Here is a 15061-nt window from a genome sequence, read left to right on the forward strand (position 1 = left end):
TTAGGACGGGAGTGGTGATGCTTGTGGAGGAAAAAAGGCCATGTTTTTCTAAGCCTGGACCCCTTTAAAAGGGATTAAATAGACTATCCTACAAACATTTTATTTCTACTAAACATCCAAAAGAAAAGCAGGACATGGAATATTGATCATATAGAAGACAGATTAAGGAAGGTCAACCTGACATCCCCAAACATGGTGTCCACTAATAAGAGCAGAACTCCAGGGGTTAGAGGAGCTGATCACTAGGCCAACTTGTCTTCATGACCCAACACTTTATACAGCATATTAAACCAATCAGCCATAACATTTAAACCAGCTGGCAAAAAAATTGTATAGTTCTGCCCCAAATCCCTGAAGACATCCTGTAGTATCTGGCATCAAGACATTAGAAGCAGATCCTTAAATTTTTATAAGTTCGTAATGGATCAGACTTGTTTTTCCAACAAAATTAACAGATAATCAGACTGAGATCTTATGTAATACCTCTGCCATGAGTGGGTGCACTTGGTTTCGAACAAGGTTTAGGCAGGTGGTAGGTGTCAAAATTTATCTACATGAATGCCAGGACCTAGGGATTCCCAGTAGAGATGAGCGAATTTACAGTAATTATAAAGCAAAGCGCTTCATTATCTCCGCAATCTGCTCATCAGCCGGCTGCTGTTTGGACTGACTGCCGCTCCTCTCCAGGTGCTGGGAAAAGCTGGATCCAGTCCTGGGAAACTGAGATAAGTTCTTTCCATAGAAGAGTTACCATAGCATAGTTAAGCGCATGTACAGTAATTACAAAGGGAAGGGCTTCATTATCTCTGCAATCCACTCATCAGCCGGCTGCCTTATAACTGACTTCCCCTCCATGACGCTCCTGCCTGGGTGCTGTGAAAAGCTGGATCCAGTCCTGGGAAACTGAGAGAAGTTTTCCAGGACTGGATCAAGCTTTTCACAACACCCATGACTACACAACCCCATAAACAGCATACTGCAATGTTCCATGTTCTGACACCATTTTATAATAGGAAGTAGTAACTTTTTTTTTTTAAATGAATTATACTATGGTAGCTCCTTCATGGGAAAAAAAGGAAGGAGCAGGTTAGCTGGGCTAGCTTTCCCTCCATATGTCCATCAATGAACCTTGGGTGGCCAATACGCTGTCACTTTTTCATCAGCTATATTTCCTTGGACTAACTTTACTACTGTAGGTACTAACCACCGCACACCGGGAACACCCCACAAGATGCCCTGACCCAGTCATCAGACCATCACCATTTGTCCCCTCTTTTTCTTACATATTATTCCTGCTTTCCACACATCATCTTTAAGCCCTGGCTGTTCACTTGCTGCCGTATACAGTATATTCCACCCGTGACAAGCGATATTGTCAAAAAATAATCTACGTTATTCACTTCACCTGTCACCGGTTTTAATATTACAGCCGATCGGTGTAGATATCATCCAGATAAACACAAGGCCACTATTTGATGTGACAGTGTAGGACAGTACAATGGTCACAGTGCATGCTAAGATGTCACCAAGCTGTCATGGTGATTATGGTTGGAACTAAGCAAAAACATTCAGACACAATGATATTCCGAGACAATGATATATACACATTTGTTATAGTATAGCATGCAGTGCACATAATATAATTATAAACAATACAATATAATTTAAACAAGCAAAACAAATAAAAGAATCATTTACAGATGTAGCAGAGCTCAATGTGTCATTTTAAACACTGAGCTACATTTTTTTCCCAGCATGAGAACTCTCTGGCTGAGGATAACTTGTAGTCCTGTCCAAAACCAGAGATGACACATAATCATATCCCAACCTGGCTCTGCTACCGTCACATACTGGATCCTGAATGTCAATTACTCATGTTAGTAAAAGAGACTAAATATTTTCATATTTCATGGAGTGCAAGCCTATTTTGTAGAGGTAATAATACATTATAAAAAAACTGCATGTATGTATGATAGGGCAGGAAGAATGGAAATAACAATGCTTATTACATAGATGGATATGTGATGTAACAGCTAGGAGATACGATAGATAGATAGATAGATAGATAGATAGATAGATAGATAGATAGATAGATAGGAGATAGATAGATAGATAGATAGATAGGAGATAGATAGATAGATAGATAGATAGATAGATAGATAGATAGATGATAGATAGATAGATAGATAGATAGATAGGTAGATAGATAGATAATAGATAGATAGATAGATAGATAGATAGATAGATAGATAGATAGGATATAGACAGATAGATAGATAGATAGATAGATAGATAGATAGGAGATAGATAGATAGATAGATAGATAGATAGATAGATAGGAGATAGATAGATAAATAGATAGATAGATAGATAGATAGATAGATAGATAGATGATAGATAGATAGATAGATAGATAGATAGATAGATAGATAATAGATAGAAAGATAGATAGATAGATAGATAGATAGATAGGATATAGACAGATAGATAGATAGATAGATAGGAGATAGATAGATAGATAGATAGATAGATAGATAGATAATAGATAGATAGATAGATAGATAGATAGATAGATAGATAGATAGATAGACAGACATAATCTGTGTGCTCAGTTAAGATAGTAAATGTTTACATCTCGTCCTATGGGATAACCCCACTGTAATATCATGAGTAGCACCAAAAGTCAAACTCAGCTCTGCTTCATTCTCCCACAGCACAGAATTAACAAACTCAGCCTTGCTACATCTGTGTGTACATGAACAAATTCTCTACGAACGTAGCTACATGAATATATTTCTACAAACAGCTGAAACCTGTATCATCATCATCATCATCATCCTCCTCCTCACTCAATAGGACGAGACCTTGCGAGCATCACCACCTTTGATTTGTATACCAGATTGTTAAAAGCAATTGGGTGGCATAATAATAATGTGTCAATTAGAAGGCAGATTAAAGGCATACATTCGGCTAAACTTCATTTGCAATTTTTTTTTTTTTTTTTTTGCTGATATAAAGCTGTTCATTTAGGAGAGTTTCCATAGTAACAATGGAACTATTTTTCCCTAATACACGGATACAGCACCCCTTTCATTTTCTGCAGAATGCATCAAAGCCGAGCGAGTAATTCTCACCCGTGAATGTCATTTATTGATTTATGTCTTACTCCACAGGAAAAAAAATAAGCATCCTATCCCATATCCTCAGCATCTAAGGGATCATAGTAAGAATAGAAAGAAATGAAATGTACTTACATCTCTGATTCCTGCGTTTACTCTTGTACATGGTCATGGTGGACGGAGGCGACTTTTTCAGTAATTAATTTTTTATTTTATTTTATTCACACAGCAACACAAAGGGAGCGGATTGTGCTTCTGCTTTGCAGAGAGACACTTGGCTGTGATGGGAGCTAACCAGCAATTTCACACTGTGAACATGGTAGAAACCATTCTGGTGAAATACAGGGGGGTGGGAAGGAGAGCGAGGCAAGGAACAGATCATTTATATGATGAGACACGGAGTCAGATGCAATCGTTTATATAACTTAGTAAGAATTCCACTATGAGACATACATGGCACAATAATGCAGGCAGTACAGTAGCTGACAGCTTTTCTATGTTAACGATTGGTGTTTATTACCAATAATATCAATATTGACTATTTAAATATAAACATGCAATTCTTTTAAAATACATTGTATACTCTTGCACGTGACTGTCCACTATCTTGAAATATTGCCATTTTCACAATGGATTCTAGAACAATAGACTGGTACTTCCTGTTTAAAGTAGCTTATTGGCTTTGCTGTATAGATTGGGACACCCTGAACAGAGTCATCTCATGATCATTAGAGAGTGGGTGTTTAAGGCCTAGACATGGAGAAAGAGTAGTATTATAAATATAGATATGAATAAAGAATTGATAAAAAAAAATATATATATAGATATGGTTTCAATAGATTCAAATCCTCTGTTATTTTCTGCACCCATCACTTCTTGGAAAGTGTAAAAATCTTTGACATATCTCTATTAAATTATTCTAGTCATAATAAAGAAAGGAAGTGTATATATCTTGTTATTGTGCCAAATCTGGGCTGTCTCTATTATTCTAGTGCAGTGGTGGTGAACCCTCAGCATTCCAGCTGTTGCAAAACTACAATTTTCATGATACCTTGCCAGCCAAAGCCATATGGAAGGTCCACCATCACCGCTCTAGTGGATCAGTTCTACTGGAGACTAGGACATCTACTGCATTTACTTGGTGTTCTCTGTATTAAAATACAGTCACTTGACAGTCTATTTGCATGACTAGAGGTGTATATGCATTGCTGTTCACTTATACAGCTCTATGCAAAGTGCAAGGGTTGTAGCGCAAGGGTGCTCTGCAGCCCCTAGGTTAAGGGTACTCAACAACTTTTAGTGAAGGACCACTTACCGGTCTTTTGTCAAGTAAAGGTGCGAGCTAGTAAACGTGTTTTGTTACTTTTCACAAACGTTGTTGAACTATTTACATACAGAATTGCTGCTTATTAGTTGGAAAACTGGCATTCTTTCTCTCTCACCAGCCCTTTGAAATTAGATACAAAGGGGGTGACTGCCCCCAGTAGTATATAGCCCCCCTGTTGCTGCCCCAGTAGTATATAGATCCTGTGCGCTCCCCCAGTAGTATATAGCCCCCCTGTGCACTCCCCCAGTAGTATATAGCCCCCTGTGTGCTCCCCCAGTAGTATATAGCCCCCCTGTGCGCTCCCCCAGTAGTATATAGCCCCCCCTGTGCGCTCCCCCAGTAGTATATAGCCCCCCTGTGCGCTCCCCCAGTAGTATATAGCCCCCCTGTACCAATGGCTCCCTCTCTGTCAGTGCTGCTGCACGGTAACTATGAGCGCTTGTTACGATCGCTCATAGGTACTGTCCAGAGCACGGCTAAGTATACAGGTATACTGAGCTGCAGCAAGGGTCCGGACATCTGGCCTCTGTGGTCTGTGTTTGGACCGCAGTCCGCCAGTTGAAGACCCCTGCCCTAGGTGATATGCTAACACTATAGCGTTCGCACTAGCTACTGTATATTTGTACATCTTGGTAACCTGACATCAGTTATAGACATACTTGCTGTAAATCCACTTTAAGGCCACATGTCATCATGAGATTTTCACAATTTTCCAATTATCGAAGAAAATAGCCCTAAAGTAGGGACTTCAATGAACGTTAACAGCTATAGTCCCCACTTATCGGCACTATACTTACATTCAATTTGCCATCATTATCTGTCAAACTGTATTAGTCCATGAACAGCTCAGCTTGCGACCATAATAATTTGCACTTTAAGACACAGGGTCACTCATATCTTCTGGTTTACCCCCGATATACTGGATCTAAGCGGAGTGTTGGTCAATAGAGTTGTATGCTTTATTTTCTTTGCTTTCAGTTTCCCAATTTTTATGATTCAATATGATATTAAATGCTGGGAATGAATGAACTTCTGCACTTTTGTGTATACACATAATTATTGATATGCTATGTGGAGGTGGGATCTCAACAATGTGACATTTCTCTTTGCTTGCTCATTGTGATTGATTTATTCACTTAGGACGTCATCTATTATTTACCATTGATCTAGGAGCAGATGAAGAGCAGCAGTCTTTGGTGGTATGTAGAATACAATGACTAAATAATATGGATTGGTCTTCTATAGTTATGTTTTTAATGTTTGTTTGCATTTGTTATTATTGTCATTGATTTACTGTACTTGTGTATTGTAGGGAAAGTGTTCTCAGATCCTATACAAGTGCAGTAACATGGCAGAGTGGCACAACAGCTAGGCGGTATTACTGTTCTTGTATGGGGATCTACCTACGTTTCAGCAGAAGAGTTACATGAAAATGTATTAGCAGGCATAGTTACCTAGACAGGAGAATAGACCAGTGTAGTTGGGGTTTAGGGAATACCCTAACTGTACCAAATCCGCTAATATGAATATCACTTAATATAATTATATCTACAAGTAAAATGACTAAAAGAGGCAACCATATCAACAGGTTTGTAAGTGTAAAATCTGCTGTTAATTTACTCTTAATTTTTTAAATAGGCGATTTTTATAAATCAGTAGTAGGAAACTATAATACAGTGTTGCCTGGGATTACGAGCATAATTCGTTCCGGGACCGTGCTTGTAATTAAAATCCACTCTTAAACCAAAGCAAATTTTCCCATAAGAAATCATAGAAATGCAGACAATTGGTTCCACACCCCAAAAATATTATTTATATAAATAAATATTTATTATTCTGAATAACAAGTGAAACAAATGAAACAAACATTCAGAAACAGCAGAATATGTGATATTATGTTACTGTACAGTAATGGAGAGGATGGTAAACACAAGGGCGGACAGAGACTGCAGAGAGCATGAAGGAATGAGCAGGGAAGATGTGGGCACATACATGCAGCATTCTCTGTCTGAGGAGAGAGAGTTTAAAGCTATGAAGAGATTACCTCCACAGTCCTGTCCCCTGATGCAAGCCCCAGCCTGAAGTGGATCTGCTGTGATTTTGAAGGTGAGGGAGACTTCCTGGGTCAGAGTACAGTGGTGTAGACCACGCTATGCAGACCATGCCCCTCCCCCACTTCCCCTCCCACCCAGTACAGGGAGCTCTTACACCAAAGCAATGCTCTTAAACCAAGTCAAAATTTTTAAAAACTGTGAGCTCTTAAACCAAAACACCAAGGTATTTTATCAGAGAAAAATGCCTATTTTTCCACTTATCAGGCAACTTCCTCCCTCTCTTCTAAACATATCATTCACTCTGTAAAAATTGCTCAAATCCACCTTAAGATAGATGAGTTCTCTGAAGTATCTAAGTGCAGCCCCCTAAAGTCTACAAAGGGGGAGAGAGAGTTGCTGAAGAGAGAAATAAGCTGATAGAGACACATAGAGGGAGCTTGTAGTAGAAGTTATAGATTATCCCAGTGCTGGATTCACAGCTTACACTGCTCAGTGCTTCTCTGTAATGTCCTCCATGCTGCTGTTGTTTCTATGCTATACAGTATGTATGAGATGTGATCGGGGTTAAGCTCCGTCTACTACATCTCGTTTAGGGAAAACTGAAATCTAGAAATAATGAGGTTAAAAATTGTAAAAACTAAAGTCATAACAAAGTTTTATAATGACTTTAAATAATGAATGACTATATGAACCACATAAAACAGACTATATGAAAACTGTTTATATTTTATTTAATCTACCCTTTTTTTTAGTTCTTGTTTACACTTTTTCTGTTTAATGATTTTTTTTTAAACCATTAGTAAATCCTAAATAACTAAAAATACTAAGACCACAAAAAAAACGACAAAACAGTTAAAAAAATGGGTGAAAACTGCACCGTGACTTATGCAAAGCCAAACAGGATATCATAATGGTAAACTAGTTGAATTCCCCTCACTTCTTATTGTTTCACACTGTTCACTATAACAATATTATTTTCCTCAAGAAAATGACCCAATGTATTGTTAGGTAACAAAACCTGAATGTCACAACAGGGTCTCGTAAGTCTCAGTGATAACTGCTAAGAGTTGCCATATTTCAGTAAAAATCTATTTCCTGTCACTGTCTGTGATCATCACATAAACAGCCCCATAGGAGCCGTGTCTTACACCCCCCTGCCAGCTTGTTACCACACTTATTACAGGTACCAGGCGCCCGTATATCAGCAGGCTATTCACTACAGAGTTTATCCTCAGCTTGTACTTGTATCTAATAATATAAGAAAATGGGACAAAAGTAGGCTGCCGTAACGCCATGGCCCTTTGGTTAGGTTCTTCCAAGTTTTTGTCATTTTATCCAGGAGAATATATATTGGTACAGTTTATTTTTTTATTTACCTTTCTCTGGGCTTTCATTCTTTTCTGCTCTGTTGTTATTTTTTTTTGTCCCACTTCCTATCTGGTATAAATCTTTTAATGGTCTTCCTGTTCTTGTTGTACATTGTGGCCAGGAAGTCAGCCAGTTTTATCTCCATCCTACTACACTGACTTCACCATAAGCCTACCCACTGCACTCATTGAACCCTTCAATATACTGGGAGGGAGATAGGGTTGGCTGAATTGCACAAAAGAGTGTACTGGAACTGGAATGGGTAGACTGTTTGTTACAAGATCTATACTAGAACAACAGAATAGTTTGCATGTAGCAATGTATATTCATTAGAGATGAGCAAACCTCAAATATGTTCGGGTTTGTCAAAATCCAAATGCTCTGCAGTTGATTACCGGTGGCTGAAGAAGTTGGATGCAGTCCTAATACATTTGGGCTGGGATTTACTAAGACCGACATTTTTATTAAGGCTCCTTAATAAATCTGCCTTTGCAGCCCTGGTAATGCACCACACAGGTACATCTAGTTTCAAGCTGGTGTAGATGTCCCTTATGATTTATGGTAGATGACTGGCATAAATTACAGTAAATTTGGAGTGCTGATGTGGGCATGCTCCCTTTATGCTGTAGCCCGCCCATTTTTTCGAAAGATTGATAAATCCCCCCTTTATTTGGTTATCTCCAAATCAAACCATAAAATTCAAGTCATGGGCTATAAAATGCTTCTAAATGAGGTTGTGACAAATTCTGGGTCCTCCAGGGAACCCTCTGTGCTCTGGTTGACTAGTATTACCCTGCCTACAGTTTTATACCACAGTAAAAGGGATATTCCAATTTTTTTTTTTGTATGTTGCTCGAGGCATAGAAAAAAAAAAAGTCAAATAAACAAACTTCTCTACTCTAGTTCCCCTCAGCCTCTGTTCAGATCCCTTGCTCATCACCACTTGTTGCTATTTCCATGATCTGGTGTCTCAGCGGGACCTGCCCTCTCAGCCAATCAGTAGTGCTGTGGCGTCCTACCTCAGTCAGTGTTTGGCTGAGCAGGCATGTTTGGCTGTGATGCCTGGTCTTAGAAGTAGCAACAAGCTGTGATCAGTAGGGGATTGGAAGGCTCTGGAATAGGAGCTGAAGGGGACTTGTAGTGTCCTGGAACCCATGTGCCACTACTGTGTCTTAGTCTCTTCTAGAGTTGAGCGAACTTAAAGCATGCTTGAGTTCATATGAACCCAAACGTGGGGCAATTGATTAGCGGTGGCTGCTGACGTTGCCTATGGCTGTATCCAAGTTTTCTAGGGCTGCATGCAACGTCCGCAACCACCGCTATTTAAATGCCGCACAATTGGGTTCGGACAAACTCGAGTATGCTCAAAGTTCGCTCAACTCTGCCTCGTTCAGATGTGCCTGCTCAGCCAATCAATGTGTGAGTCAGGACACTTCTGCAGTCACTGAGTGGGTAGTTCCTGTGGTGTCGTGAAAACACAGGAACTGGGAGATTCAACAGACTGGAGGTTGACAGTGAGCAGTAATGCTGTAGATGCAGGGACTGGTAAGTATCACTCCATTATGTTCTTACCACCCCCTACTCTCTGTTGTTTTTCACCTTTGCCCTGAGTATCCTTTAAGGCACAGTGGGTCAGCTCCTGTTAGTTACCCAACACCGCACTGTAATGCAATGTCAATGCTACAATATATTGTGTCTTTAATAAAGATGGATTTCTAACTGGTAAAAAATAAGTGGCGTGCATTTAGTAAAAATTGTACAGAAAGCAAAAACTGTGTAGCTGACTCATTCTGAAAGAAAGTATCTATACTGTAAAATAATTTTATGCTGCTTATTTGCTTTAGGACATTGCTGCACTCCAGTGATTTTACCATTATTGACCTCCCTAATGTCATATAAATTGCTGACACCAATAATACCGCAGCTAATAGGCGGCAAGAAATAAATAAAAAAAAAACATAGAAATGAAATAAATGACTGCTACTTTTTCCTTAAGGTATTTAGAAAATAAAAGTGGAGGCGGCTGCTGGAATTTGCTTTTAAAAAACACATCATCATATTTTTTAACCGGCGCTCCCTTGATAGGCCACGGCTTAAGTGTTTAGCTATAAAATGTCTCTGTCAGTTTAAGTATAATATAATGGGCCTGCCGTGCAAGAGTGTAACTCACAGCACCTTACCTGAGGCCCGCGACCACCATGAATCTTTAACTGTAGACACTGTATAGCACATATTACTTTATATAGAGAGCTGTACTACGTTGGTATTATTTAGGCATCATATAGCAGTATTTATTTTAACTTTGTGTGGCACTGTACAGCATATTATTTTTGCCATCGATGATTTTAATGCTTATTTACCATTAGTGGGGGAGAAGCTATAAAAATCTTAGGAACAAAGCACTATTAAATGGCCACGCAAGATAACTATTAAAGGGCATATGTAAGAAATGACATGTGGTTCAACCACTTGGGTGCCTCCTAGAGATGAGCGAATCATTGAAAATTTGATTTGCAATGTTCACAAATTTTTACCGCAAAATTTGCAAACTATGAGAAACAGATCTATACATACCTGTCCACGCTCCCCTGGTGTCCTCTTCCATGTCTTTAGTCGCACACTCAGGCAATCACTGACAGAGGGACAGTACCGCAGCCACTGATTGGTTGAGCGGACTTTTACTTATGAGACACAAGAGTGACAGCCCGCTCATCCAATCACTGGCTGCGGCTCTGTCCGTTCTCAGTTAGCAAGTGATTGGCTATCACTCTTGTGCTGTCCATGAGTCAGTAATTGCCTGAGCGCGCAACTTAAGACACATAAGTGGACACTGGGGGAACGTGGACAGGTACATTTTTTTTTCAAATTTTGTTTATGGATTTACCAAAAAGTTGCCCCATCAATCAATTAAATTTTTGCTTCGCTGGATTCGCTCTACTCATCTCTATGTGTGGGGATTGCTGCTTAGTTCATTCTCTACAAAGCCTTAGAAGAGCACCAAATTCTGCAAGTGTCTCAGGAAGATTGCTAAAAAGGGTGAATCTCCTGGAGGCTGCCTTTTTTAAAATTGTACTCACCCTCTCCACATTCCTGTAGTTCTATCCTCTCTGCTGTACTGTAACAGAAAACATCCTGATGCTCACCTTGACAAAATAAAAAACAAGGCAGGAAGGCAAGGGGGTACAGGAACACAATAAACAAAGTATACTTACCTGTCTCTGTGCTTCCGTTGCTCTGCTCCTGGGTCCCACTGCTGGCTGCCGGCCATTGTTATTGGCCAACATCCAGATAAGTCACGTCCCTGGCTCCCCCAGCTGCAACGTCACTGCCCGGCTGCTCAGCCAGTTACTACAGTGGTGTTACATCCCAGTCACCGATTGGCCGAATGAGCGATCAATCACCTGGGTACGTGACGTTTCAGCTGGAGGAGCTTCAAACGGGACCCAGGAGCCGCACTATGGGGAACAAGCATATGTAAGTCCACTTTGTTATGTTTCTCCACCCTCTGCCTTCCTCTATTTTTTGTTTCATGGGAGTATTTATTTATTTTTTTTATACTTTTTATTTGGTGAGGTATTGCACAGATCTGGCATGTCTCTCATCACAGTGTCTCTTGAAATAGATAGGATTATCTTTAGTGAGGCAATATGAAAATATAACAAATTCAAAGGCAGAGATGTAGGTAGAGTATGGATGAAACAATATCTCATTGCAGTAACCTGAATACTTGTAAATGATATAATTATAACTCTCATTTATTTCAAGATAAAAAAAAAGATACATATTGCCATCCAACATCCATCTAAATTGGTATTTTTGAAAATCACACAAAGGACAATAAGTATAATCATCTCCATCTTCCTTTAATGTTACAGTCAAACCTGTCTTTCAAAGGGGTTATCCAGGATTAGAAAAAGCACAGCTACATTCTTGCACAAACAGCGCCACCCTGTCCTCAAACTGTGTGTGGTATTACTATTCAGCTCCATTTACCTAAATGGAACAGAGCTGCAAAACTGCACCCAAACGAGGACAAGAATTATGCTTACCCAAACATAAAGGTGGTGCTCAATTACCTAATATCAGATTCTATAATTTGGCCTCCATTTTCAGACACATCAGAGACTGGATTAACGGTACTTCTTTCTTTTCTAATTATTCCTTGTAGTCTGCTCTTTCTTCTCCTTGGCCTTTGGCTTCGCTTCTTCACTTCTCTATTTCAGAACTACCCTCACATTTAAAACACAATGTTATTATCGCTGATACCGTGGCCACATGGAAAGCTTTAAGAAAATTGTATAAACTCCCATTTAGTCTTTCTAAGTTTTTCCCATTATGGGACAATCCCCTCTTTCTACATGGTAACATCAATCCTGACTATATGGTATGGAAACAAAAACAAATCACTCACTTAAGTAACTTACTGGACTCCGATAAGGGAGAGTTGTTATCTTGGGAAAAATTTAGAGACATGTATGATATCCCTCCCCATCACCAGGTTTTATTTGAACAACTGTGTTCTTTTGCTATTAATAGAGTTAAATCTTGTGCTAAGGCAGAAAAAACTAATGATTTTGATTTTCTACGCTCCAATTCTTCTCCCACCTTAACTCTTTCACAAATATACCGTAGGATATGTGTTGATTCCTTACACAAATCTCCTCCCCCTTTTCTCCGGAAATGGGCTGCAGAAATACAAACAGATAATTTGGAACAAAAATTGCTAAATAGCATCCGATATGTTACTGCAGCCACTCCCAGTGTGAAATTGAGGGAAATCCACTTCCGGCTACTCCATAAGGCAATTTACGCTTTTAACTTTTCTTACTCCACCATGCCAGATGATTTCTTGACATATTGTCCAAAATGTAAAGAACCTAGCGCAGATTTATTACACTGTGTTTGGTCTTGTTCTCAAATTCAGACATACTGGCAATTAGTACAAACCTTTATTCAGAATACATGGAATGAATCCATACCTCTAACTCTACTCAGTTATGTTTTTCATGTTGTGGTGGCCGGGGATGGAGATCCCTCTGAAAAACCTATAGCCTCAAAATGTATTCATCTTACTCTGTTATTAGCCTTAAAAGGCTTACTAAACCACTGGATCTCTGACACACTTCCCACTATTTCTGAGCTAACAACCTCGCTTAAAGAAACTCTTCATTGGGAAATGCTGGATGCAATCCACAACGAAGATGTTTCCACAAAAAAATTCATTAAAAAATGGAAATTTTTTCTCATAAAGGTTCTGTCGCAGGAGGAGAGGGAAGCTGTTATGAAACACTTTTGTAATACTGTTTGGTATCAGACGGCGGAGGCAAGGGGCACCCTAGGAGTACACAGAGTTCCTTAATTATATTAAAGATAGAGATTCTTTATCTACATTTCTTTCGATCCTTTAGAGCATTAATTTTTGTTCTTTAGATTCTATTGTTTTTTATAGCAAAATTGTTTTCAAACTTACTATATTGTATCCTATTTATGTCTTCCTTTGATATGTAACTGTATTGTTATAGATAAAATTTGAAAAATCTAATAAAAATATTTGGGAAAAAAAAAGAATCATGCTTACTTATTAGTGACCTTTTTTTTACTTTTCTTTTTTTTAACCTATTTGTGAATTTTATTATTCTAAACCTCTAAAATTCCTGTTTCCTTAAGTCCTTATTCTACGGAACAATTATCGTTCATAAACTCGCTCCAACGACCGCTTGTTAACGATCACTAAATGATTTTTTTTAACGAACGATAACACATAACACACGTGGTAACGTGAACGATATACAGTATGTAATGTAATGTAATGATTATTTTGCGGACGTTACATTGTCGTTTAAAACGTTCGCCAGGGTGATCATGACCATACGACACACCTACTTTTTTAAAACCTTTTTAAGAACGACTGAAAGATTTCGAACTAATCAGCAAATTATCTTTTTATATCTTTTTTTTTTATCTCAACGATTTTTTTTCGACATGCTGAAAAACAATTTTGAATTACTCACCAACAATTTTGCAGTTGTTGTTCGCTTGTTTACAGCTATTCCACAGAACGATTACCGTTAACAAGCGGTCGTTGGAGCGAGTTTATGAACGATAATCGTTCCGTTGAATAGAGCCTTTAGTTTGGCCAATTCCTTGCAGGTGACCTTTGTGTGGCTCCTGCTTTTTACAAGCAAACCTAAGGCTGGGCAAAGTGTTTTCTTCATTTATATGGGCATTTGTTGGCATGAATCTGTGCAAAAAGGTGTAATCCATTTTCAATCCTCAAGCTTTATCACCTTTTAAAAGGCCCGCTGCTAATAATTTCTAGGAATGGATCAAGAATTTGTCATTGTTTAGAAACAAGTTTTTAGAAATAGCTGGAGTTGTTGTAAAAAGTAAAATAAAATCATACTTACCTATCCCAATTCCCCAGAGTGCCTGTTCTGACATCATCCCTTGTTTAGCTTATCATTGCTATTTCTTACTGCTGAGACAAGTTGTCCCAGCCACTCACTGACTAAAGCTGGCTATATGGTAAGATGTGGTAAGATGAGCGAGCATTAGTAATCGCTTGAGTATTGGGATACTATAAAGTACTTGAGCGAGTAATGCATGCTACTTGGGCACTTGTTACTTGCTCGGCCCTTCCTGACCAACGGCGAGATCCTCTGCTGAATACAAAGATGCAATCAGGCGATAATGCGTCCAATGAGCGGCTGAGACAGACATCATTCCGCTCAGTCAATATTGGGTGAGCGGCAATAGTGAAGGTAGATGGAAGTGGTAAGTATAATTTTCTGGCTCCCCCCCCCCCCCCCCACACACACACACACCAACAAAGCATAGTTTGGCCCCCAGGGGGTTAAGGGGAGCTGTCACTTTCAGATTACCTGGTACGTTTTGATCTCCCGCAGCAGGGGGTGGGGGTGATTTGGAGTTGGGGGGCACCTGGTTAAATACTTGCATCTCCCATTGTTTCCAATGGGGCTTGTTACTCAAGTCCAGCACTCGGGTAATGTGCACTCGAGTATTAAATATGTTAACCTTTTCCAGGGTCCCTCGTGGGTTTGGTATTTCCAACCAACATAATATGCCAGGGGAAGCTAAGATTGGTTATCCATTGAAGTATTATGTGCCCAACATCTATATGAATTTGCCCATAATTCAGCAAAAGGACGGGTCCACCAGAGTGTTATGGTTCA

The 15061-nt window shown here is 39.2% G+C and overlaps 1 protein-coding gene across 5 annotated transcripts in view; it reads right to left on the reverse strand.

Moving 5' to 3' along the window:
- Positions 1-15061, reverse strand: part of RALYL (RALY RNA binding protein like) — a 492568-nt gene that overhangs the window by 142142 nt on the left and 335365 nt on the right. The window contains exon 1 of one of the 5 annotated variants that reach the window (XM_069957430.1): positions 3255-3381. The exons of the other annotated variants lie outside the window; for them this stretch is intronic. Coding sequence (XP_069813531.1) covers positions 3255-3291 — 37 coding nt within the window. The 5' untranslated portion in view covers positions 3292-3381. Of the gene's footprint in view, positions 1-3254; positions 3382-15061 lie in introns of those variants that run through there. 5 annotated transcript variants of the gene reach the window in all.

Source organism: Dendropsophus ebraccatus, chromosome 2 (assembly GCF_027789765.1).
Source record: "Dendropsophus ebraccatus isolate aDenEbr1 chromosome 2, aDenEbr1.pat, whole genome shotgun sequence".
NCBI lineage: Eukaryota > Metazoa > Chordata > Amphibia > Anura > Hylidae > Dendropsophus > Dendropsophus ebraccatus.